At 39.0% G+C, this 26,168-nt stretch overlaps 3 protein-coding genes across 5 annotated transcripts; all 3 read left to right on the top strand.

Moving 5' to 3' along the window:
• Nucleotides 1-439: 439 nt before the first annotated feature.
• Nucleotides 440-1,013, top strand: LOC115718129 (protein RALF-like 4). The gene has a single exon (XM_030647089.2). It carries the CDS (start codon nucleotides 480-482, stop codon nucleotides 849-851), a length of 372 nt encoding a protein of 123 aa, XP_030502949.2. The 5' UTR covers nucleotides 440-479; the 3' UTR covers nucleotides 852-1,013.
• Nucleotides 1,014-3,046: 2,033 nt separating this feature from the next.
• LOC115717042 (uncharacterized) lies at nucleotides 3,047-7,038 on the top strand. 2 transcript variants are annotated; one of them, XM_030645983.2, is made up of 10 exons: nucleotides 3,047-3,235; nucleotides 3,682-3,840; nucleotides 3,988-4,175; nucleotides 4,281-4,330; nucleotides 4,438-4,507; nucleotides 4,594-4,699; nucleotides 4,805-4,871; nucleotides 5,085-5,160; nucleotides 6,149-6,438; nucleotides 6,532-7,038. In XM_030645983.2, the coding sequence occupies exons 2-10, from the start codon at nucleotides 3,824-3,826 to the stop codon at nucleotides 6,613-6,615; spliced, it is 948 nt and encodes a 315-aa protein (XP_030501843.1). In that variant the 5' UTR covers nucleotides 3,047-3,235; nucleotides 3,682-3,823; the 3' UTR covers nucleotides 6,616-7,038. The 2 variants fall into 2 exon arrangements, with proteins under 2 accessions (XP_030501843.1, XP_060971969.1); XM_061115986.1 differs by having other exon boundaries at nucleotides 3,113-3,235; nucleotides 3,302-3,840.
• Nucleotides 7,039-7,876: 838 nt separating this feature from the next.
• Nucleotides 7,877-12,324, top strand: LOC115717304 (dolichol-phosphate mannose synthase subunit 3). 2 transcript variants are annotated; one of them, XM_030646274.2, is made up of 5 exons: nucleotides 7,905-8,201; nucleotides 9,900-9,945; nucleotides 11,224-11,346; nucleotides 11,453-11,560; nucleotides 12,014-12,324. In XM_030646274.2, the coding sequence occupies exons 3-5, from the start codon at nucleotides 11,245-11,247 to the stop codon at nucleotides 12,074-12,076; spliced, it is 273 nt and encodes a 90-aa protein (XP_030502134.2). In that variant the 5' UTR covers nucleotides 7,905-8,201; nucleotides 9,900-9,945; nucleotides 11,224-11,244; the 3' UTR covers nucleotides 12,077-12,324. The 2 variants fall into 2 exon arrangements, with proteins under 2 accessions (XP_030502133.2, XP_030502134.2); XM_030646273.2 differs by lacking the exon at nucleotides 9,900-9,945 and having other exon boundaries at nucleotides 7,877-8,201.
• The last annotated feature ends 13,844 nt before the right edge of the window (nucleotides 12,325-26,168 follow it).

Raw genomic sequence — 26,168 nt, 5'->3', positions numbered from 1 at the left:
CAAAAGAAAAAAACAAATAAAAAGAAAACTTATAAAAATATAAGATAACATTTGTACTTTATATCGGATTTTTTTTTTATTGTATTTATAATTTACGAAAAATGATTTAATTAATTGAACATTTTATTACCTATATCTAGAATGAGGAAGAGAAAGAGAATGTAAAAGAGGTCAACACATGTGTTGAATTCCTACCCTAACATATGTTAATATTAGAAAGTTAATTCAATGTGTGCTCTCAAATACCAAAACATACCGTTAAAAATGGAACTTTTTAGTTTTACAACACAACACCATGAATAAATAGCATAAAAACTCTTACCCAAAAAAAGAGCCACAAAAATCTCCAAATTCTAAAAACTTCCCCTCTATTTTTATCCCAACTCTTTCCAACCATTAATTAACATCTTTTACACCAAGAAAAAGAGAAGAGAAGAATCCCAAATGTTGTTTTCTTTTTGGTGTAACAAAACACAATAATGGAAGTGGTAGGGAAGCTAAGCTTGGTTTTTCTTATGGTGGCCTTAGCCATCGCAACCGATAGGGCATATTCGTTCAACATGGTGGAAAAAAGCCATGGCCTAAATCACTTCCAACGCTCGGTGTTGGGTGGTGGTGGTGCAATTGGTGACTATATTGGCGTTAATAATGAAATGTTGATGGATTCAGAAGCGAGTCGTCGCACGCTAGCGCAAGGTAGGTCTCACATTAGTTACCAAGCATTGAAGGCCAACTCTGTCCCGTGTGGGCGTCGCGGTCAATCCTACTACGATTGCCAAAAGAGGAAAAGGGCTAACCCATATAGGCGTGGTTGCAGTGCCATTACTCATTGTGCTAGAGTCACCGGTTGATCTCAAAAGTAATAAAGTTAAAAATTATAATATCTCTTATAATATATATTTATTTATTTTTTTGTTATATACTTATTATTTTTGAATTTGTATTACAAAGGAAAAAATGGTTGGAAAATGTTTGTTTTAGCAAAGTCTAATGAAGGATTGGTTTGCATTGTATGGCAATTATTTATATATTTATATGTACTATATCTTAATTGATGTGTATGCATGGAGGATGGTAGATGCTATTGGTGTTGAATTCAATTGCAAACACATATTGTGCACATTTTAATAAAATATGAAAATCTCACATTTTTTAAGTTGTTGCTCACACTTCTTTTTTTAAAAAATAATATAATTTTATTAATAACAATCAGCTAAAATAATAATCGTTTGTAATCCAATTAGAATAATTTTCCGTTAAAGGTATAACTAGGATTAGAATTAAAAAAACGAATTAAATAATTAACCGCCTAATTCTTATATCGTTTGACAAAAAAATTAAAATAAAATCAGATAAAAAAAATTGCAGCATCACAATTAACTTTAAGATCACATATGTCTGTTTCATCCACCGCTTAAAAGACACAACAATAGAAACTATTGTAGCACATTCATTCAACCTCGTAACTTAAGCATTCAGCTATTGTGTAAGGTACGTAACTGCACTACTAATAACCCTTTCAGTCGCAGAACTTATTATTATTTATCACTAACAACGATTTGATGATAAGTATTGAAAAACAAAGAAGAACCAACAACAAAAGAAAATATGTCATACAAACAAGACTAAAACACTCAAAATTTTATCACAGAAACAAGACTAATTACAGTAAGAATTGCATCAAATTTTCACATATTTAATTTAATAATTATTATAAAAAAAGGCTGACGGTTGGTAAAATACTTCTGTTAATTTTTGTGGCATTTGGTAACACTTTTTTAATCAGTTTTCTATTTTTAAAATTAGAAAAGAGAAATATTTTTCAAAAGCATGTTCTGTAAAACAATTTTCACTTTTTCAATTTTTTAATTGAGAATCAAATTTTTTTTTTTTTTAAAAAAAACATTACTTTCAATATTTTTTAAATAGTTTTTTTTTTCTTAATTAATATTTTGGACTTCGACCAGACCCGAACCCAAGTCCCTCCACTACGACTTTCCCGACAAAACTTATTATTGTTTACAAATATAGGATTTTCATTTTTTTTTACAAAAATATGGCATAAAAAAACCCATACAAATGTAAAAAACCAAAAAAACTCATAACCCCTTAACTTTATATATAATTTAGAGAAAACTATACTCTATATCCTTTTTATATTGTCCTCTTTTATTTTTACCATATTTTTTAAAGTCTATCATTTTTACCTCTTTTTTTAAACATTGTACCAATTTTGCCCTTGTCACTTCAAGATACTCTCCATGTAACTCTCTTATGTCAGGGTATTTTAGGTACAATACATATAAAAAGAGGTATGTTTCAATTAAATATAAAATTAGAGGTAAATTTGATTAATTGATTAATAAAAGTGGTATTTTTCAACTTACCCCCCAAAAAATAAACTCTTATAATTTTCCTTATAATACTAAGGGATTGTTTCACAAAAACATAAAAACAACAAAAAAATTACAAAAATACGGTTTTACGGAATTTTAAATATTTTTACGATTTTTTTTTTGATTTTATTTACATAAAATACAGTTTTTTTATGTTGAAATCTTGTTTATTTGTTGTTAATTTTCTGTTATCTGTATCAGTGACGGACCCAGAATTTTTGTTTTGTGGGGGCTTATTTATCATTAAAAAATATTTATACTTATATTATAATCACTCTTACTATATTTATTTAATTTTATGGGAGCTTTTTTATTATTTTGGTTTATAATTATCAAATTAAAAAAAATATATTTAATTTTTTGAAAGATAATATTTTTGTTCGTGGGGCTATAGCCCCCACATTGATAAGAGTAGGTCCGTCTCTGATCTGTATGTTATTTTTTGTTGTTATTTTCATGTTATTTTTATGTAGTTTTCTTGTTGATTTTATGTTGTTTTCGTGTTATTTTTTAGAAAACCATAAAAATGTAAACAAACATTATTTGAACGTAAAAATGTAACTATTTTACCAAAAAAAAAAATGGTGCCTTGTAATTATTCCTAATACCAACCCTTTTAAATGGGTTCAGAATTGGGCTGTACTATTAATGGGCTTTAGACACCAAGCCCAGGCCCGTAGTCTACTCATCTTCCCCAAAAACCTAATTAACTCTCCCTCTGAAGCTTGAAGCTGAACTGAAACCCATTGAAGCGTGGTTGGCTCACCTCCTCGCCTTTCCTCTCTCTCTTGCTCACTGGTTCACCGGAGCTACCTCATCGCCTTTCCTCACAACTCAGGGTAAATCTTTTACTCATTTGGTCGTTGATATTATAAAATAAAATTAAACATAAAGTAATTTTACAGATATAAATTACTGAAAAAAAAAAGAAGACTGCCTGAGTGAGAAAATTTCGATGATGGTGAATGCTTAATAGAAAGGGAAAATGCAGAATGGGAGTCGGGAGATAATGGAATCAGATTAGATTGTTACTGCAATTGGCAAAAATCATAATCATTGTTGATACAAATTACATTCTTTCTTCTAGAAATTCATAGGTTGGATTAATAAAAGTCTAATTTAATGTTAGTGGAGATCGATATACCTCTCCTCCTACTGTATATTGTTACCAATATTGATATGCTTAATGATAACTTTGAGAAGAGAAGCTATCCATAGATAATGTGATTTTCATTTAGTGCATTACTTGAGGAAAAGTTTGTTTTTCTTTTGTTAAAACAAGCAGTGTAATCAGTACGGATTCTTGAGTCGACTCACCCGAGTGCCCAACCCTCCTTCTCCGCCTCCCAAGCTTCCCTTCTTCTCTCCCGGCGGCGTACACAGTAGACTCCATCACCCACTGCCTCCTCTTTCCCCTTTTCCTCATAATGCTCTCTCACTCACAGTAAGCCTAATCTCTTTCTCTCTCTCTCTTTCTCTCTATGTATATATGTGCATACATATACTGTTGAATTACAGCGAATACAAGAATGAATAGGAACTTTCATAGCATTACATATGGTTTTAGAGTGTTTTTACTGTTGTGATTCAGTGTACAAGATGGAGTTGCTGAAGGAGTTATTGTGCCCCCAAATTCTTCTGGGGATTTGTCATCAGAAATAGAGGTTGCTGCTTTCAAACGCCTTTTTCCTCTTCGTTTCTTTGAACGTCATCTTTCTGAGTCTATAAGACCTGATGGTAGAGCTCTTGGGAAAGCTAGGGATTCAACTTTAGCTTTAGGTTTGTTGAAATTGAATTTGTATATGTATATGTATTCATTTTCCTATTTGTATTTTCGTTGATGAAACTTTCTAACTCGAAATTTGGTTTACTCTTTCATTGTAGGAGCTGTTGCATCTGCTAATGGATCAGCATTGGCAAAGATTGGTTTAACTGTGATTGCTTCTATCTCTTGCTCCTTTTGTTTTGTTTTGTGTGTTATAGGTTAGTTGGTATAGTTGAGATAAGAGATTTGTTAAGTGGGGTTCTTTTCTTTGTGTAGACAATGTTGGCTGCTATAAAAATGGAAGTTATGACCCCTTCAAAAGAGTCACCAGATAAGGGATGCATAGGTTTGAGTTTGTGTCTCTCGTAATGTCTATTACATTTTCTTTCACTTAAGTTTTTCGGGTGTTAACTTTTGGCTTGCAATTTTCAGCCATCGAGTTCCACATGCCTCCGATTTGCTCTCCTCTTGTCAGGCCAGGTAGGCCAGCTGAGGTAGCACCAGTTGTGTCGAAGCAGTTGTCTGATACTATTGTAAGGCATGTAAAGTATTTCTCTATTCATAATTTTTTTTTGCTTAATTTGTTTCATAAAGACTTGTAGTTTTCTTGTTCTAACGTTTATATGTACCTTGGTTGTTGCAGTTCTGGCATGATCGATTTGGAGGAATTATCGTTGGTTAGTGGAAAAGCTGCTTGGATGGCCTACTTGGTAATGCCTTACCTAAATTTTAATAACATTAACTCATAATTTGATCTGCCATGTATATATTTGTTAAATGCGTTATTTTTGGTTTCCAATGTTTCTTCAACCATAATTTTTCCTAATCAACTTTCTTTGCCAAAGAATGAATCTTCTATGATTATATTGTCTTGATTGGATGCATCATTACAAACTAATAATACTGTGGTTTTCCATGGTCAGGACATATATTGTTTGGATGCTGATGGTGCTCTTTTTGATGCTGCTTTGCTATCAGCCGTTGCTGCGTTTTCTCATTGTAAGAATTCTATGTAATTTTATCATTAGTAACCTAAGCTTTGCAAAGATTTGGGATACTATGATAAGGCTAGATTTATTCAGCTTCCTTAAATAGTATAACTGACAATTGTTTTTATAAACTAATTATTTTTACATATTGTTTTGAACCCAATTTTTCTTGTTAGTAGTAAGTTGATACAAAATTCCAGCCTTACACAATCTAATAGTGAAGAAGAAAACACAAAATACCCGTGTTCATGAAAGCAAGCACCGTATGTGCTCCATGATATTCCACTTATCTTCTATAAATGCCAGTTCTATTCTAACCCACGTTTGGTGTTTTACCATGCTTCCGTAGGCAGCAAACCATTTCAGTGTAAAGGTAGTAGAAAGCTTGTAAAGTTCTATTTTTCGGGACCATGTTGAAAAGTTTTCTATCCAAGTTTCTTTAGGTCTTGTAGCTGTATAGATAGGACATTCTGCCTGCCCATGGAAGTGTGATCAAAAGCCACTCTCAGTGAAAACCAAAAAGACAGTTGGAGAGTTCTGCTTGAGTTTCCTATGATACATAGCTTTATTTTTCAGGGAAGGGTATTAGTCGATGATTTACAAGATCTTTAACATATTCATAGTTGTGTGTAGCTATCTTGGAATGATGATCTACACTAGAATTTGAGCCACATTCAATCTTTATGTGTTTATTTTGTTTGGTATATGAAGTTTCTTCATGTCCAGGTTTAAAGATAGCCAGAAGGATAGTATGCATCAATTAGATTGCAATTTTATAATGTGAAAGTACTGTTGGCTAATATTTCAAGTATAGGGAATAGTATAGCTTTAAGGAAATTGTTTCTCAAAAAACATGAAGGAGCCCCTCTGTTTCTAATCTAAATAATATACACATATATATATATATATTTAAATTAAATTTCTTTACATCAAGTCCAATTGGATTTATGCTATGTGAAAAACTACCCCTTTATCTTTGTTATTTCGTTGCCTTGCAGTGCAGATTCCTGTAGTTTCCATGAATGATGATGGAAAAGTTAGTGTTGTCTCGGAAGAACAAGATGAAGGAAGAGATGCAGTGAATAAAGAGAGAAGAAAACTCAAATTAAGCAGGATTCCATTTTCGTTAACTTGCTTACTTCATAAGAAATACATATTGGCTGATCCTACCGCTGAGGAAGAGTCGATCATGGATACTCTTGTGACTGTGGTTTTGGATTCTTCTGATCAACTCGTGTCTCTTTACAAGCCCGGGGGATCAGCTCTCGCCAATACATTGGCTGTTCAGGTTAGTCTCTAAGCCTTAATAATAATTCATCTGGTTCGATAAACAGAGTGAGGTTTTTGGTTTGATAAAACAAGAATTTGATGTTGGTTTCAGGATTGCATTGCTTTGACAAGACAAAGAGTAAAGGAGCTGCAGATGATTTTAGACGAAACAATTTCTAAAATGGAAGTTGATTAGTTTTATTCTTCTTTTGAGGGAGTTGTCTTATTATTAGATGTATATTCCTTTGATGAGAAAGATTTTTGGAAAGTGTCATAATTTTGGTTTGTCTATGAACTATTTCACAATCTTCTCGTCTTTGGGACATTTAGGAAAAAAGAGCTAGCTAGTGGAGAATGAAATTACCACTATGTGGGGTGGTCTTTATAGATTTTGGTATTATGTATTTCCACTTGATGAACTCTAAATTTTTGTCATACCCTTTAAGTAGATAAATTTTGACCTAAAATTTAGAAAGCAATATCTTCTCAAAACAAATATTTAGTAGTTACAAAGGGAGTCTCATTCTGTGGAGAATGATTAAAAAAAAAGAGTTCTCTTCTCAAAGTTACATTTTTTTGTATAGCTCTTCCAAATATATGTATTATAAATATTTTTTTAGTCTTTGCACTATATTGTTATGCAAAATAGAGAACATACAAGCTAAAATTGTACAATGCTACTGAGAAATCGGAGACAGGATATTGGAAAATGTTAAGGGCAAATACCGTTATTGATGTATTTTAATATTGATTCTTACTTATTTTGATTTAATAAATAATATAAGAAACTAATAATTAATTGTAAGATAGTTTAATTGAGTCTCGGACATGAATAATTGTTGAGAATTGACATCAATGTTATTTTTTAAGTTAGCACCAATGTCAAGTTTTGACATTAATATCGTTATTCTTTAACTTGGCATCTCTCCCAATACTCACATTATTGTTATTCTATTTCTGATTTTAGTTACAGTTTAGTAAACGTGTTATAAGGAAGATTGAAAATTTGAATGAAAATTAGTTGTTGTATGGTGTAAATGTAATGGTATGGATGTTAGTTCATTTATTGGCATCTTTTGTTACTTGAGTCAAGGTTTGGAATCTCACAACTTTTTATTAGAAAAGATTATGTTTGGCCTCTTAGAAAGTTAGTTGATTAGTTTTATTCTTCTAAGGGAGTTGTCTTATTTATAGATGTATATTCCTTTTGATGAGAAAGATTTTTGGAAAGTGTCATAATTTTGGTTTGTCTATGAACTATTTCACAATCTTCTTGTCTTAGAAACCTTTGGGAAAAAAGAGGTGACTAGTGGAGAATGAAATGGCCACTGTGAGGGGTGGTCTTTATAGATTTTGCTATTATGTTTTTCCATTTTTATCATACTATTTAAGTACATAAATTTTGAATCTCAAAACAAATATTTAATTTAAAGGGAGTCTCATTTATTTTATTACATAATATATAAAAAAACAAAACCCTAAATCAGACCTTTCTCTCTCTCTCTCTCTCTCTCTCTCTCTATATATATATATATATATATTCTCTCTCACACCTCACTCCTCTTTGAAGCCGCCTGCCCCTGCCCAACGACGACGACGGTGATTCGCTGCCCAGCGATTTGACGACGACGGAGACGACAGCATCTTCTCCCCCACTCGCTGACGACGACGGCCATTTCCTCCCTAAGTTGCCGACGGCATCTTCATCAACGACGGAAGCGACATAGCTCCTCCCTCTCTAGCGAAGACACATCTTCTTCCTCGCAAACGGCACTAACTCAGGTCTTTTAACTTTCTCTTATATTTCATTTTTCATAGTTAAATCCAAAAAACCTGTGTGACTTAATTAGTTCATTTTTGTCTAATTGATTAGTTAATTTAGTGAGTTGAAAAATCAGGATACATATTAGATTGTAAATATGTGTTTTTGTGTTTTTCAGATATTAATTTGATGAATTAGTGTCAAATTTAAGTGTTTTCTTTACTTTTTTTTGTATTATATATATGTAAATGTATCGTATTCCTTTCTATTCTAATTAGTTTCTAAGTGGGTTTCCTTTAATTATATGAAAATCACCTTTTTTTTAATCATATTCGATTAGGTTGAATTTATATTGGATTGTAATATTTTTAACTAATATATTATCCTTTTAAGTGGAAAATTAGGTTTTACTTCTAGATTGGATTGGATGGATCCAATCAATCTAATTAATATTGGATTAAAAATATTAGACGGATACAATTTGTCTAAAAAAAAATATTAGATCAAAAGTATTGGATTAATCCAATTCGATACAAGAATTTATTCATTGGATAGAACCGATCTAATCCAATGATTTATTGGATCGGTTCGGTTGAGCCTACAATATTGGATTTTGGAGAAATCCAACATTCAATGTATAATTGGATTGGATTTGGATGGGTGTAAAACCATTGTATGTGATACAATAAACAACCTTAAGTATAATGATACATTCTCATGCATAACTTAACACAATTATAAATTTACATACAATCATATTCTCTTTCATAATATTTTCTGTAATCACCCCTTGTACCAAACACTCCTAAATGTGATATTCTCATCACTGTCAAAATAATAATAATAATAATAATAATAAGCTTTTTACCCTCTGAGTTACACTTGTAGGTTCTTACCCTCTGAATTATTTTGCTCAGTAAAAATACTCCCGAACTATAGCACTTGTAGATTTTTGCCCATTCCGTCGAAAAAACTATGTGGCAGTTAATAAAAATATATTTTATGGTATTTTTATTAATTAATTGTTTTTAAATTTAAAAATATAAGTAAAAATTAACTTTAAAACAAAAAATATAAAAATTAACTATTTAAATTATTTTTTTATATTATCCATTTTAGCATAAAATTAAACAAATAAAAAATAAAAATTCAATTTAACATAACCAAATCAACTAAATTTCTTCTTTTTCTTCAGCTAGCGTACTCATCTATTTTTCTGTCTTAGTAACTTTTTGTTGAGATTGATTTGAGTTTTGATTTTTTTATTTCAAGTATGATTAATTTAATATTTCTTGTTTATAGATTTGTATTTCAATTTTAATATTGGTTATTAGTGTTTCACCTTTAAAAAAATATTTTAATTTCTTGAATGAATGTTAGATATAATTATCTATGTTTGTATTTACTTAGTGCTAGGTATTCTTTTTGTTTTTAAGAAATTTAAAACTAAGTTTATATTAATTTTTAAGTTTTAAAAAAATAAATATTACTTATTTTTTAAAAAATATAAAAATAAAAAATTATTAAAAACATCATAAAATATATTTTTTTTAACTACGACATTAATTTTTTAGACGGAATGGACAAAAGTCTACAAATGCTATAGTTCGGGTATTTTTTCCAAGCAAAATAATTGAGAGAGAAGAGTCTACAAAAAGTTACTCATTAGAGTTAGAGAAATCCCTAACCGCATCCAACTCTCCTAACTTTCTCAATAGGCACGGCTTGCCTCCTTCTCCTTCTCCGATTCAGCCCTCCCTCCAGGTATATATGCGTATGTAAAAACTTATTGTTTTCAGATATATGACCAAATGCATTTTCATTTTACTAAATGCTAATCATGGGTCTTTTCCATATGTTTAAAATTCCAAACTATAATTGGATTTGATGAAATTCAAGCAAAATGGTTGGTTTGGAAAAAAGGATGAGGATGAGCACCTAAAAATGGTTGAATTTGAATTTGAGTTTTCTTTTTGGATATTTCTGTTTTAAAACAAGGGCTGATTTCATGTTTAGTTTAATATGCCAAATGATGTTGGGAAATTGCGCAAGGGCTTTGATTCCGGTACTTTATCACACTGGGGTTATGAGAACAATTTCACACCTTATCCCTTCTGATGGCAATACAACAATATTTATTTTTTTTTAATTTTTTTTTTCTTTGAATGGTAGAGCCTATGGGTGGTAAAGTTAGACATGAGATTCACATCATAATATGCATCATTGTCTTTTGTGCTTTGATGTAAATGATCCAGCATCCCAAAGCTGTGGCATTATGTTTATACCAGGAACTTCTCATCATAAAAGGGCTGGGCTGGGCTGGTTTGATTGATTGCATATCTGAGCAGCATTTTTCTTATGAAAGCTGAAACTGCCATCTCTTTTAATGGAAGCTATCTATAGGCAATGGGATTTTCATTTAGTGCATTACTTGAGGAAAAGTTGTTTAGTGAACTGCCTAATGAATCCTTAGTGAATTTGTTGTCATTTTTTTTGAAAGTAGAAGATTTGTTTTTCTGGAGAACACGGAGGGAATTGTAGAGGAGGTGGTACTGTCATTTCTTTTCTTTTATAGATTTTAAAAAGGAATGAATATGAACTCATTCTTTCTTGTATGATTTTATTAAAATGTCATATGTTTCATCTTTTCTTATAACTCACTTTAGGAAACAATTTCTCATTCACCCCATATTCAAATTGAGTATATCAATCAATTTTCAGTTGCGAATACATAGTGAGTTTACCCAATATCTCTTAAATGGTCAGCCATGTATTTTGCCCCCACAAGGTTTGAAAGCTTAGTTTAGAAAAGTAAAAAAAAAAATACATAGTTAGTGTTACTCGAAATTATGTCTTGAAATATTTCAGTTTCAAAAACACCTAAATTCAATAATTCCCACATCCGAAAATGTATATAGAGTGGATGAGAATTGTCTCCTAAAGTGAGAGCTAAAACAAAAGATGAAAAAGGAGCTATTTATTCTACTTTAACACTATATGAAAGTTGCACATATTTTCTCACCAAAAATCTGGTGTTGACAGGAGTCTTAACATCATAAAAGGATGAAGCATATTGTAAAGATCATAACACTTTTGGTAACCATTTCTGCTTTATGGATTGGTCTGTTACAGGCAGCTATTCTTCCTCGTAGCTATACTTGGTTGGTGAGTTTATGTTATTACATTTATTAATCAATCCCTTTCACTTGTTAGTGTTAATTAATTTAATGCTTAGACTTAAACTGTTAATTTAATTTCATTTTATTCCCAGCCACCTATCTATTTTATTGTCTCTCTGGGATGCTATGGTCTGTTAATGGTTGGAGTTGGTCTTATGCAATTTCCAATTTGTCCTCAAGAGGCTTTACTACTCCAGCAGGTATTGAACTTCTTATACTGTTTAACTTGTCCTATAGCAAGTTTCAATACAAGTCATCATTTTGTTTTAAGTAAATGATTTATGTATATATATTTATATATAGGGTAAATAGCAGTTTAAGTACCGAAAGTTTTGAATTTGTAAGAGGTATAAATCCAATGATTTCTTTTAGCGGCATAAATACTCCATGTTTGTAAAATTGTAATTTTTCTAAACAGGGCACATATAAGTCTTTGATTCTAGATCATCGGGTTTGGACGGAAACATATAGTATCAATTACTTCTAAATTTTCTTTTAATAAATTTAAAATGGAGTTTGTATTAACGAAACTTGATGAAAATTACAGTTTTATAAATATTAAGTATTTATGTCTTATTTACCCTTGTATAAATTATGTTATTTTATATTTTGTTTGATTTTTTATTTTAATTTTTTGTGTCTTGTTGATATAGGACATAGTTGAGGCCAAAGAGTTTCTGAAGCAAAGAAATGTTGATGTGGGTGATTCTCAATGACTTCATTGAGAACTTCAATTTTTGTTTTACCAATTTTGTACAAACCAAAATGATCCAAAAGAAATAAGGCATATTCTTTTATAACTTTACTTGATGAATTTACAAGAGAAAAGATGTTTATTGGATAATTGACAAGTCTTTTGATTTATTGTGATTAGTACAAGAGAGTTTTTGTAATTTTGTAATTTTGTAATTTTATATTAATTAGTTTTGTTTTGCTGAAAAATTATATGAATTAGTTTGGTTTGTATATCTGGTTATTTATTTTATAGATTCAAATCACTTATTAATGGCAATTATTCAAGATTACATCAAATTTTTTTTGAATAGATAACACAATTAATTAACTTTTACTAATTAATGGCTTAAACTTAATTATTAATGTCATAAAAAATTTGATAACCGTAAAAATTTAAATTTAGTTATTTATTTTGAGAGTTAAATTTAAGTATTCATGTCGCAAATTATTCTTTTAGGGTGCGTTTGGAAAGCCACAATGTAATTGGATTTGTGTGTAATTGGAGGTAATTATATTATTTGGCATGTTTGTCTGACCATGTAATTACACTGTAACTGTGTAATTAGAAGTAATTGAAGGGTTCTAATTACACTCTCCAATTCTCATGGATTCTCATGGCTCCCATGAGAACCATGAGAATTGGATGTAATTACACTATGTAATTACTAAAAACTTTCCATATTAAACATTAGCTATTAAAAAATATTTTTTTCCCATGTAATTACTAACTATTTTGCCAAACAAGATATTAGGAATTCATATGTAATTACCACCTCATATCCAAACACACCTGACATTTTAAAATATAGTGTAATTACTAATTGTGTAATTACCACCCTAATAATTACCCTACCTAGTAATTACACAGTTACTTCCAAACACACCCTTAGTATTTATTAGAATTGGCATTAGACACTACTTGTGTTAGCATCATTTATAAGTAGCGTTATGTGAATAGTTATCGATATTTTACAATAATTATTAAATTATATTATGTGAGATTTAATACTTAATTAAATTAATAATGCAATATGAAACATCTAAATAGAACTAAACACCATTAATATTTGTTAACATTTCTCTGCAAAAAGAAATGAAATTGTTCTTTTTTTTTTTCTAACTTTTCAAAGTTTATGATACATTGTTATCATGAGGTAGTGATATTTGCTCATGATAACTATCTCTTATTATTACTATTATTATTATTATTATTATTATTTTAATTGACTGAAATGTTATGATGATGGTAAGTTGGTAACTTTGAGATCAAATGATGAAATGAGAGTGAGAGCCTCTATTCATAGTTTTCAGCTTCTTTATACAAAATTTTCTAACCTTTCTTACGCAAGTAAAGTAATATATCATGTAATTTAATGCAATGGGGTCATTATTTCTTTAATAGTACTCAGCCAACTGCCGACAAATTGCATACATGCATTAATTTCAGCACAATGTAACAAAGAGTGTTAAAAAAACTCATTTCTATGTGAATTTTATAATTTATTAAGAAAATAAACACATATCAGTCCTTAAGATGTTTAGTACATATTTTCGAAAGGTAGTCATCGAGCACACTCCTGAAGGATAGCCATCGCTCAGGCCCGTCTCAAGGCTTAGGTAGGCTAGCTCTATGCTTATAGTCCACTTAGTCCAGGAACCCGAAAAAATTTTCCTTTTAAAAAGATACATAATTTTTTACTAATTTTTAAAATAATATATTTTTCAAATAAGGGTCTATTTTTTTTCTATGGCTCGCTAAAATTTAAGATCGACCTTGCCATTGGTATATCCCAATGAGGGTGGCATCAAGAGCATACCCAACCAGTGGATCCATTTCCCGAGCTACGTGCTCTGATAGCGGTTGAGTGTATGGTACCAAGTCCATAGGTCAATGTCAAACGCATGAGCCCAAAATACTCCAAATGCACGAGTATAGGACCCACGAGAGTGTTCACCCATCAAGTGTCTATGCACCTTCTGAGCGAATAAGCTATATCTGTGTTACTATGATCATGTTAAAAATATCCCAAATTATTTATTATTTATTATTTATTATTTATATTTTTCTTTCTATTTTTAAAATTTTTGTTTCAAATTTAAAATTTTAAGTTTATATATTTTGTATAGGAATAAGTGAGTAATTTTTGCTCATTTTTCCAATCAGTATCTGCTCGAAAGCTCTTGATTAAGCATTATTTTTTGTACGCATTCTTCTTTTTCTAAGGCTTGTGTTTGAGAAACTCATTTGATCCATTTTATCTGATTTTAAATAAGTCATCATAATAAAAATATATAGTGAAAGTACGTTATTTTCACTCTTTGGGATTGAATCGCTGTGGCGCTATTATAATTGCTTGTATTATTTATTTTTTTAAGTTCAATTGTTGTTTATTATGTCGTCTTGATGTCTACTCATTGTTGATTAAATTCGTGATCAACAAACTTGTTATTATTTTTATAAACTCAAAAATGTGATTCATTGTAGTTTACAAAAGTTCTATGTTTCTAATTATGTTATGCGAACTCGCTTAGTTCGGAGAGAGATTAGGTCAGGTTCAACACTAATAACTTACTTTTTTTTATATGTTTGATTTTTTTTTCTTTACTTACTTTTTCTCAATTTTTAATTTTCTTAAAGGCTATATTCCCAAATGATTAATGTTGACCGAGGTTTTCGGCAACCAATAAAATATGAGTATAATAATGAGCTGTACGAAAGCGAGATGAAGACTTTTTACGTGGTTGGGGCGTTAATGAGCCTTAGTCCACGAGCCACTGATATTTATGGATGTCTTTAATACAGATCTTACACTTGGGAGAATGTTTCTCTCTTTAATACAAGGAATGTTCTTGGTGAGCTTTTTTCTCTGTTTGCTCTTAAGCAGCCAAGATTTTTCCGACCCCATTAAATGAGCTTTGAGGGGGTATTTATAGTGTTTTAGTGGGGCAATCCCTATAATTGTACTTACACATGTGTCTGTAAGTATCCATAAAGTTGGGCATTTCCGATGAATATACCATGGGTGATGCATGGTCAAATCCCTAGGTGCTGTAGGGTTTTTATGGAGAATGTCCTTTTTGTCTTATGATTGACGTGACTCTTCGCAGAGTAGCCGTCGCTAGATTTAAATGATCATTACTGTAGCGCTGCTGTTTGGGGAATGTGCCGTCAGACTTTATTGCGTGCACAGTCCCAACACGCTTCCTCCCATGCGGCATTAAATGCGACTTGATGTCTCGGGAGAGACCTGACACGTCCCGGAGTGCCTTTGAGCTATGCTCGCTTCCGGGAGTACCTTGTACTCCGGGTGTATCTTCCGGGACCCATGCGAATAACGCTTCCTGGTGTCATTTAAAGACTTAGCAGTTCTTCTCAGGTAATTTGATCCACGTGTCCCTTCCTGACTGGTCCACGTATATTGGGCGATTTTAGGAGCAACATTTACCCCCCAAGCCTTGTTTACTTAGTAAAAATAAACCAAGGCTTGTCCAAGTGTCTCCAGTTGACTCCTCGTTTCCCCAGCTCGAGTCTCGAACGCGTGGGAGGCACATTAAATGACGTTATAATGCGACAATACGTTTGTTCGTAGGAATGTTTCCAGCCGTCTCCTCGGTCTTACGATACGACGTGGGGCGCGTGAAGGCGTGCCTAATAATGGCATTAAATGCAGTGATTCACTTTCGCAGAGGTCGATTCGTTTCACGCCCCATGATTGATGCGGCGCATTGATGGTGTCAGGCGGATACTCAAACGTTTGCACCGCCTTAATGGCGGATTGATCTGGCCCGTTGATCTGTTGGGAATTCGAATCGTGCGCTTCCCCAACCGTACGATTGGTAGGTGAAGACGCCTGTTCCTCATGCATTTTTGCCTATAAAAGCCACCATCTTTCCTTCATTTCGGTTACTTTCCATTCCTTACCATTTTTGCTTGAATTTCTCAGAGAGAAAATTTCCTCAAAGTAGCACAAACCGCCTTAACACTTGAACATTTTCTGTAATCTTCCAGTGTTTGATTTCGCCAGTGCTTCTCAACTCTCGCTCACCCATACCCAGTACCCCCAGTTCAACAATCATCTGTAAGTTTTTCGCATTTTTAGACACTAGCATGCTTACATTTATTTTGTTTGTTTTCTGGGTTCGTACTCAGAGATTTCTGGAGTGCGAGTGTTTGAGCTCTTTGAGTTCTGCTCTTACGTTTCACTGTATTAGTTGTAGTCGTGCAGTTTTGTTTGAAGAAGGTCGTGTATCCTTCGTTTAGCATTTGCTTAGGGCATAGGAAGACTTTTTCTTTTCCTTTTTGCAAAACCCCTTTTACTGTGATTTTACTGCACCCGACACTTGTTCAGGGATTCTCTTTCGAGTTTCCCAGGTGACACGTGTCCGGAGGGGGCCTCTTTCCAGCGGTTAGGGGACCCCCACTCCCTTTTTTCTGGTTTAGGGTTTGATATGGGGCCTAACTGCTGGGTTTTTTCTTTCCGTTTTTCTCAGAGCATATCATGTCTGCTTCTGGCTCAAAGTCCTCGAAGAAGAAGGGGAAGAGTATTGCCACCCTGGAGGAGGTTTCTCTGGGACCTGTTGCCCAGGAAGGGTACAAGTCCCGCGCCACTGGCTGGGAGGCGGCCGAGCTTCGATCGACCCTGACCTGCCCTCACCAGCTGGAGAACATCATTAACGTAGCTGGAATCAAACCCTCTACCTCAGGGACCTTCCACCGGCCTCCCCGTGATTCGGAGACACCCAACCTCAACTATGATGGTTTCGGGGCTTGGAGTCAGACCCATCTGATGGCCGGTGCTATGCTCCCGCTCCAGGACTATTTTGTTGATTTTCTTGTATTTGTCGGCCTTGCGCCATACCAACTTATTCCTCAAGCATACCGCCTGCTCTCAGGCTTATTTATTTTTTATGCCGCACGCGGCTGGGGGTCTCCCAGCCCGGCGGAGATTTTATATTTTTACGAACTTGTATCCGTCCCCAAGAAAGGGGACAAACTTAAAGACGGTTTTTATGGGTTCCGGGTCCACCCTGCTAACGAAGGGGTGGTTCCGTATAATAGTGCGTACTCATGTTAAGGAGTACCGCCACCGATTTTTCTTCTCCTCCGGCTTTAGGGCCGTGGACCATCCGGAGCTGCTCACGGAGTGGGTGCGGATCCCACCTTACCAGCGGACGCTCACTACTCAGGCGTTCCTTCGAAGGGCCCAAGCCTTCGCCTCTTACGACCATGCCGATCTTGACGTCGGGGGCTTGGTCACCACGGAGAATTGTAGAAAGGCCAAACTCATCCTTTCTCACCAATCCGTGGATGACTCCAACCTCTCCAAGGTTATCTGCCCCAACGTGAGGGCGCCAGTCGCGGAGAAGGCCTTCCGGGATGAGCTTATTGCTACGGCGGAGAAGAAGTACCAAGATTATCTCTACCGGAGGGCCCAGGAGAAGGCGTATTCCAGTGCCCGAGGGCCTGCGGGAGAGGGCTCCGCGTGGGGAGCCGGTGGTGCGGAGGAGCCAAGCCATCGGCGGGAAGTCCGAGGCAAAATTTTTTGACAAGATTCTTCAAGAAGAGATTGGAGGTCCTTCCGCCGGGGACCCCTTCGTCTTGAAGGTTCTTCCGAGAACCAGACTTCCCGGCCTCAGCCTTCAATCCCCGAACCAAACTCGGGCGCTCTCGGTGCTAGCACTTGCAGTGCTGGTGGTAAGTCTCCTTTGATAATTCAATATGTCCCTTCTGTCGATGAATATACCAGTCGTAGGCCCATAGGGTTCGACGAGCGTCTCCGTAGGTTTAAGATGCCGTCGACCCGGTGGGGGGATCATTTGAAGGAGTTTTATTTTACAAACTTAGGAGATTACCTAGGTCGGTCCCGGATGGCCCCCGGCCCTCCGGAACCTATTCCCTTAAGTCCGTCGGCTTACATAGCATCCAGCTGGTTTCGGCCCTCGGACAGTTATCTTGGAGATGATGCTGCCAGCATTAAAGTTCAGGACTTTGCTAGGGCCGAACTAGGGAGTCCGGGTAGGAGTAGTTTATTTGCTGCACCTCTTTGTAAGTAGTTTCTCACGGACTTTTAACACTTGCTTGTTTTATTGGAACAGGTACCTCCATGGATGCCATCCTGGAACGGCCGGGGGTCCATACTCCGGTGGCTCCTCCGGCTTTCACCCCTCTCCTCCGGCCCCTTCCTTGAAGGTTTCTTCCGCGCTCCTCCCGAAACCATCGACTTGGTGGATGACGAGGAGGTGCTTCCGGGAGAAGGCCAGGGGAAAGGGTGGGACTTCTCGGAGGAAGCCGCCGAGGGTGCCGGAGACCCTCGAAGCTCTCCCGGTGGTAGCGAGAGGAGGACGAGGAGGAGTCCGAAGTGGCTCGATCCGCAAGCGCAAGGGCAAGATGATTGCCCAAGACGAGCCGAAGAGGCCTCGGAGGCCGACACTCCCGCTCATGGCCTAGACGGCGGGGTGTCTCCAATGGAGGAAAATCCTGCTCCTCCTCGCATTGAGCTTACCCCGATTCCGGGGGATGAGGCAAGGCAGGAGCTGCGCATAGCCAAGCACAACTACGCTATGGACGAGTACTCCCGGGATATGCCGATGTGGAGGCCCTTAGGAGAATTCTGCGAGCGGAGGTTGAGGCGAGGATTAACCATCCGGACTATCCTGATCCGTGGAACCTCAACTCCGGATCCTTTGGCGACCGGTTCCGTCCCCTCCTGTGGCCCACTGCGGCTCCTTTTGCCGCGGAAATGACCGGTGAGTTCGCCTCCCGGGCCTACACGCCGTGCGCCCAAGCGGTTTGCCACTTGCGCTTCCCCGAACTCTATCTTCCAAGTCCGGGACCTCGGCCATTCCCTCACGGTGGTAAGTACTTTGCAATTTCTTACGTTTCCTTTTTGGTATTTGTATTTTGTTTTCTTCCTTTGAGGAATTTTTCCTTACATCCCGTTATGGCTCGGCTTGTACTCGAGGGCCGGTCGCCTCTCCAAGAATATCATAAGCCATGGCTTCGCTCTGTCCGATTTTGGGGACATGAACGACGTCAAGAAGGTCCTCCAAGACCTTACTGCGGAGAGGCAGATCTACCAGGAGGCCGCCGAGCGCCAAGAGGCAGCGGCCAAGGCTAAGGAAGAGAGGGCCAAGGCCAGGGAGGAGGAGGCCATCCGGAGGGAGGCTCAGGCGGAGGACATGATCCAGGCCGAGGCCCAGCGGAGAGGCAGGATGGAGGCCCATCATCAGGAGGAGCTAAGGGCTCAAACTGAGGCTGCCGAGAAGGCTAGGCGGGACCTTCGGGAGGCCAGGGAGGCTTTGGACGAAATGGCCGCCAAGGTGAAGTCTCTAGAGGAGACTCACCAGTCGGATATTGAATCCAAGGCCGCTCTGGCTGCGGAGTTGAAGGAGCTTCGGGACTATAAAGATCAGTCTATTAGGAAGGCCAAGAGGGCCGAGCTCCTTTCTCCCGTCTCCTGTGCCCGGTGCCCGAAGCGCTTTGATGATGGTGTCTACATGGCTTGGGCCACCAACGATCAGAGCATCAAGCTTTCTTTCTATCCCAAACCCGAGGACATGATTGCCAAATTTCGGGAGAAGAAGAAGAGACTTGATGCTGAGCTTGAGGCACGGATCGGACCTCGTCTTCCGCCACGGGCTGACTGAGCTGCCCTATTATTGACCCAGATTGTACCCGTTCTTTTCATAACTCTTTTTTTTTTCTTTGTACATATTTGCTGCTGCCTTAGAACAGTTTACTTACAGGCGGCAGCCTTTATTTAAAGGGGAGACAATTTAAGGCCTTTCCCCGGGCCATTTATATGTGTATGACCTAACCTTCGGGTTAGGATATTTTATTATATACATTTTTTTTTTTTATATATATGTGCGATCTTTTTTCCACACTTTATATATTTCAACCTGTCCTTTGGCTCAGGATTTCATACTTACGCCTTTTATTTTTGCGCATGTTTTTGACCTGCCCTTTGGGTCAGGATATTTTTCTTAGCTTAACCTGGCCTTTGGGTCAGGATGTTTTACTTAGCTTGACCTGCCCTTTGGGTCAGGATATTTTACTTAGCTTGACCTGGCCTTTGGGTCAGGATGTTTTACTTAGCTTGTTTTTTGTTTGTCCGTGCGGTATACCCTAGTACCCCCCTGAGTGGCATAGAAACTTTATTTTTAAGGCACTCAATTTTATTTAACATAGAGGAGGCATACATTTGGACGGTACAAACCCTTTGAACAAAAGCTAAGTTTAATTCGCTACTGGTAGTATTTTCTGAGGTGATCAGCATTCCAGGCTCTTGGGACAGTAGTTCCGTCCATTCTTTTCAGTTTGTAAGTGCCAGAGCCGATTTCGTCCTCGATTTCATATGGTCCTTCCCAATTAGGTCCAAGTACCCCCACTCCGGGTTCTTGGGTGGCTGGGAAGACCCTTCTTAGGACCATGTCACCGATAGCGAATTTTCTGTTTTTAACCTTGGAGTTAAAATACTTGGTCACCTTCTTTTGATAAGCAGCCATCCGTATTTGGGACTCATCCCGGAGTTCTTCGACTTGATCCAGAGCTTCTTGGAGCAGGGCACGATTGGTGGCGGATCATAAGTCGTTCTCCCGTGGGATGGGAATAATGTTTCCACCGGGACCATTGCTTCACAACCGTATGCCATTGAGAACGGCGAGTGACGGTTGTGGTTCCTGGGGTCGTCCCGTAGGCCCACAATACCCTTGGCAATTCTTCGGGCCAGTTATTTTTACAAGCCAGCGGCTTCTTTTTCAAGGTGACCTTTAGGATTTTATTGATCGCCTCCGCCCGGCCGTTTGTTTGAGGCCGGCTACCGCGAGAAGCTTTTCACTACTCCGTGCTCGGTTGCGAAGTCGAGAAATTCCTCGCAATCAAATTGCTTTCCATTGTACGAGACTATTTTGTGAGGTAAGCCGTATCGACACACTATGTTTTTGACGACAAAGTCCAACGCCTTCTTAGCGGTTATTGTCTTCATAGGCTCGGCCCTCGTCCATTTGGTGAAGTAGTCTACTGCTACTATTGCATACTTTACTCCTCCTTTTCCCGTAGGTAGAGACCCGATGAGATCTATGCCCCAGACCGCGAAGGGCCAGGGGCTTGTCATCAGCGTGATCTCATTTGGAGGAGCTCTCGGTATGTTCGCGTACCTTTGGCACGAGTCACACTTTTGGACATAGTCTATACAATCTTTTTTCATTGTTGGCCGAAGTATCCCCGCCTCAATATTTTCTTTGAGAGGCTGGGTCCTCCCGTATGATCTCCACAGAACCCTTCGTGGACCTCCAGCATGATTTGTCTAGCTTCAGGGTCCGATACACACCTTAAATAAGGCATGCTGAGTCCTCTCCGGTAGAGAATTTGGTCCATCATTACATAACGATGAGCCTGATACTGAATCTTTCGAGACAGTGCCCTCTCTTGGGGCAACTCACCTGTGGTTATGTATTTTATGATGGGGACCATCCAGCTGGGTTCTTGCCCAACCGTTTGTGTGGTCTCTTTTACTTTGATGCTTGGCTCTGCCAAGCGTTCCACGGGTACTACCCCCAGCTCTTCGATCTCACTATCCGAGGCTAACTTAGCCAGACAGTCCGCATGAGCGTTCTTTTCTCGGGGGATTCTTTCTATTTTATAGTCCGTGAACTCGTGGAGCAGTTCTCGGACTATTGCTACGTACGCGGCCATCCTTTCGCCGCGGGTTTGGTATTCTCCGGATACTTGGTTTACGACCAGCTGGGAATCACTGTAGATTTCCACCCTCTTGGCTCCTACAGCTTTAGCCAATTTTAGCCCTGCTATTAGGGCCTCATATTCGGCTTCATTGTTCGAAGCTGTAAAGTTAAATCGGAGTGCTGCCTGGAGCCGCAACCCAGTGGGTGATATCATAGCTACTCCGGCTCCCGAACCGTTTTCGTTTGAAGCTCCATCCACGAATACTCTCCAAGTGGGGATGGGTGGCTCCGGAGTATTGGCTGTTGCCTCGGCTTCATTACATTCGGTGATGAAGTCTGCCAAGGCTTGGCCTTTTACAGAAATCCGGGGCACGTAATGCAAGTCAAACTGACTCAGTTCCATTGCCCATTTGAGGAGTCTTCCGGAGGCTTCAGGTTTCTGGAGGACTTGCCGGAGTGGATGATTGGTCAAAACTCTGATTGGATGGGCTTGGAAGTATGGTCTCAACTTCCGTGATGCCATCAGGAGGCAGAATACTAGCTTTTCGATGACCGGGTACCTTGTCTCGGCCCCTATCATGCGTTTACTAACATAGTACACGGGATGCTGGATCTTTTCTTCCTCCCGGACCAATGCAGCACTGACCGCATGCTCGGAGACCGCCAAGTAAAGGAACAAGTCTTCTCCAAGGACGGGCTTTGATAGGATAGGAGGTTTTGCCATATGGTCTTTTAACCTTTTGAATGCCTCCTCGCATTCGTCCGTCCATTCGAACTTTTGGCATTTCTTCAGTATGTTGAAGAAGGGTATGCACTTGTCCGTGGATCGTGAGATAAACCGGCTCAACGCGGCCACCTTTCCAGTCAAACTTTGCACGTCCTTATGTTTCTTGGGGGATGGCATGTCCAAGAGAGCTTGAATTTTCTCCGGGTTCGCCTCGATCCCCCTTTGGCTGACTATGAAGCCCAGGAATTTCCCCGACTTGACTCCGAAGGTACACTTCTTCGGATTGAGCTTCATGCCGTATCTCCGGACGACTTCGAAACATTCTTCTAAGTCGTCTGCATGGTCATTGCATGCTTTGGATTTGACGAGCATGTCGTCTACATATACTTCCATGTTTCGTCCCAGGAGGCTTTTGAACATCCGGTTAACCATTCTTTGATAGGTTGCTCCGGCGTTTTTCAGTCCGAAAGGCATGACTAGGTAACAGTATACCCCCTTGTCGGTCCTGAAGCTAGTGCACTCCTGGTCTGCCGTATGCATCTTTATTTGATTGTACCCAGCGTAGGCGTCCATGAAAAATAGCAGTTTAAATCCGGAGGTGGCGTCCACCATCTGGTCAATCCTGGGCAGCGGAAAGCAGTCCTTTGGGCAGGCTTTGTTTAGATCTGTGAAATCTATGCAAACCCGCCAAGTTCCGTTCGGCTTGGGCACCAGGACCGGATTGGCTAGCCATTCCGGATAGTATACGTCGCGGATCATGCTGTTGGACAAAAGTTTATCCACCTCTTTCTCTAAGGCCTCGGCTTTCGCCGAGTCGAGCGGGCGTCTCTTTTGTTGTATAGGGGGCATGTCCGGGTTGACGTTGAGGACATGGGTGATGACATGAGGGCTGATGCCGGTCATGTCCTCTTGGCGCCATGCAAAGACATCAATGGCGCCCTTCAGTGTTTTTATTATTTTATCCTTTTCCTCCGGATCTAGGCCTCTCCCTATCCGAAGTACTTTGGTGGAGTCGTCGTCGCACACTGGTATCTCTTCGACGTCCTCCATTGGTTCTACAACCCTTTCGGATCCTATGCGAGGATCCAACTCGTCTTCTTCAGCCTTCTCTACTTCAGGGGGCCCCCGGACCATGAGCACTGGCAAGTGGGTGGCAACGTTGTAACATTGCCTAGCCTCTCCTTGGTTTCCCCTCACCGTTCCGACTCCGGCTTCCTGGGTAGGAAATTTTAGGCATAGGTGTCGGATAGAAGTTATTGCACCGAAGTCGACGAGGGCCGGTCGGCCTAAGATTGCGTTGTAAGTACATTGGACAGTCTACCACCACGAAGGTGCAATACTTAAACGTGCTCTGTGGAGTGTCCGGGCACAGGGTAACTGGGAGCCTGACTTTTCCCATCGGGATTAGAGTTGTCCCGTTAAACCCTGTGAGCTGCGATCCGCTAGGAGAGAGGTCCCGGTCGGTCAACCCTATCGCAGTGAAGGCCTCCTTGAAGAGCAAGTTCACGGAGCTTCCATTATCAATCAGGACCCTGGCCACCACTTTATTTGCAATGGGGGTCTCTATGACCAGCGGGTCGTGATGAGGAAAACGCACCGTCTTGGCGTCTTCTTCCGTGAATGTTATGGGTTGGTCCATTAGCCGAGGCCTTTGAGCTGGGAGTTGAGTGACCTCCCACACTTCACTGTGCCTTGCGGCCTCGGCATATCTCTTTCGCTCCTTCCGAGTGTTTCCTCCGATATGGGGACCTCCGGAGATCATGGCTACCCGTCCATTAGGCCGGGGCGGTAGTCCGGGTATATGCTGGGTGTCACCTGCGGGAGCAGCTGGAGGCAATACTCCTGCTGTACCCCCTGGTGTTCCCGAAGGCATGCCCCCGGCCACCTGCCCCGGGTTAAGGTGGGGTAACCTATTCTTGATCCACTCATAGAGGTGGCCCAACCGGATCAGATTCTCAATCTCATCTTTGAGATTTTTACACTCGTTGGTGCTGTGGCCGATGTCGTTGTGATATTCGCACCTCTTGCTCGGATCTCTCCGGGAGCTGTCCCTGTACAATGGCTGGGGTCTCCGGTAATGCGTATTTTGCCTTGTGGCAAAATAGACACGTTCCTGAGAGTCCGTGAGCTCTGTGTACTGGGTGTATTGGGGTGTATACCCCTTCTTCTGGCGCTTCTCTCCCGTTCGGGTGCTGCCCTTGGAAGACCTCTTGCTTCTAGACCCTTGAGTAGGGCCTGTTAAGCTAGCGGTTGGGGCAGCCTGTGAAGGAGCCCGTCCATTCACCCCGGACGGATTGCCGTAATGGGAAGACGCCGGGGGCAGAGCTTGCCCTTGGTTGTACCCGGGAGTGGCAGAAAACTGTATGCCACTAACTAGGGGTGTACATCAAACCGCTCAAACCGCTCAAACCGCCCGCACCGCACCACACCGCAAAAAAAATGCGGTTTGAAATTCTTCGCGGTGCGGTTGCGGTTTGAATTTTTCCCAAACCGCGCGGTGCGGTGCGGTTTGCGGTTTGGAATTATTAAACCGCGATTCAAACCGCACCGCACCGCATGTTTTAAAATTTTAATTTTTATATTTATTTAATGAAGCCCATACATATGAGCCCAACCCAAGCCCATAAATCTTAGGACAAAATCCATAACTCTTCACAAACTCTCTCTTCTTAGCAACAAACCCAAGCCCATACATGTGTATTGAAATTTGGAGTTAGAAGTTTGTGTTTGTACATTTATATTGTTGTTGGAATTTAATTAGTTTCAAGTTTATTATTTTGATTTAGGTGTGTCGTTGAAACTTTAAAAAGATTATTAACTTATTGTTGTTGTTATAACTTTTATTAGTCTCAAGTTTGTTGTATTTTCTTAAGTGTTTTGGAATAATTATACTAATGATAGTTTAATTATTTTGTGATGACTTCAAAAAAAAAATGTGATAGTTCAAACCGCATAAACCGCAGAAACCGCACCGCACCGCATCATTTTTTGCGGTGCGGTTTTTGCGGTTTTTTAGTATCGCGGTGCGGGTGCGGTTTGGAAAATTGGAAAAACCGCATGTGCGGGTTGGTTTGAAAAAATGGTTAAAAACCGCACCACCCGCACCGCGAACACCCCTACCACTAACCGGAGGGGTCGCGGTCGGGACAGTACCCGAGGGCGATACTCCTGGCATGTATCCTGCTATCCCGGTTGGATAATAGCCCCCGTAAGCCACGATCTGGGCTTCTTCGAGGTTAATATATTTTTGGACTCGCTTCTGGAAGTCCTGAAGGTTAGCAGCGCCTTCTTGCTGTAATTCGTTCTAGAAGGGAGTCCCCGTACGGATTCCTGCTTGGAGAAGCGCAAGCTGTTGTCCGTCGTCAACTTTCTTGGTCTTCGAGGCTTCCTCTCGGAACCTCTTGATGTAATTTTTCAAAGTCTCGGTGGGTAGTTGCTTGATGTTAGTCAAGGCACTGACTTCCAAATTGACTTTCCTGGCGGCGACAAATTGCCTCCGGAAGTTGGTTTGGAGTTTGTTCCAACATCCCACCGATCCTGGTTCTAGTTTCTTGAACCACTCCTCCGCCGAACCGCTCAGAGTGAGGGGGAAGCATAGGCACTTGGCGTCATTGCTGACCCGCATGACTGTCATGACTCGGTTGAATCGTGACAGGTGATCA

Source organism: Cannabis sativa, chromosome 5 (assembly GCF_029168945.1).
Source record: "Cannabis sativa cultivar Pink pepper isolate KNU-18-1 chromosome 5, ASM2916894v1, whole genome shotgun sequence".
NCBI lineage: Eukaryota > Viridiplantae > Streptophyta > Magnoliopsida > Rosales > Cannabaceae > Cannabis > Cannabis sativa.
This window is presented reverse-complemented; position numbering and strand designations above follow the sequence as displayed.

Bases quoted from the DNA above. Each gene is read 5' to 3' on its own strand.
- LOC115717304 (XM_030646273.2), top strand. From the start codon at position 11,245: ATGAAGCATATTGTAAAGATCATAACACTTTTGGTAACCATTTCTGCT. The intron at 11,347-11,452 runs GTGAGTTTATGT...TTTTATTCCCAG, and splicing joins CTCGTAGCTATACTTGGTTG to CCACCTATCTATTTTATTGT. The intron at 11,561-12,013 runs GTATTGAACTTC...TTGTTGATATAG, and splicing joins AGGCTTTACTACTCCAGCAG to GACATAGTTGAGGCCAAAGA.
- LOC115718129 (XM_030647089.2), top strand. From the start codon at position 480: ATGGAAGTGGTAGGGAAGCTAAGCTTGGTTTTTCTTATGGTGGCCTTA.
- LOC115717042 (XM_030645983.2), top strand. The intron at 4,176-4,280 runs GTTTGTTGAAAT...CTTTCATTGTAG, and splicing joins GGATTCAACTTTAGCTTTAG to GAGCTGTTGCATCTGCTAAT. The intron at 4,331-4,437 runs GTGATTGCTTCT...TTCTTTGTGTAG, and splicing joins TGGCAAAGATTGGTTTAACT to ACAATGTTGGCTGCTATAAA.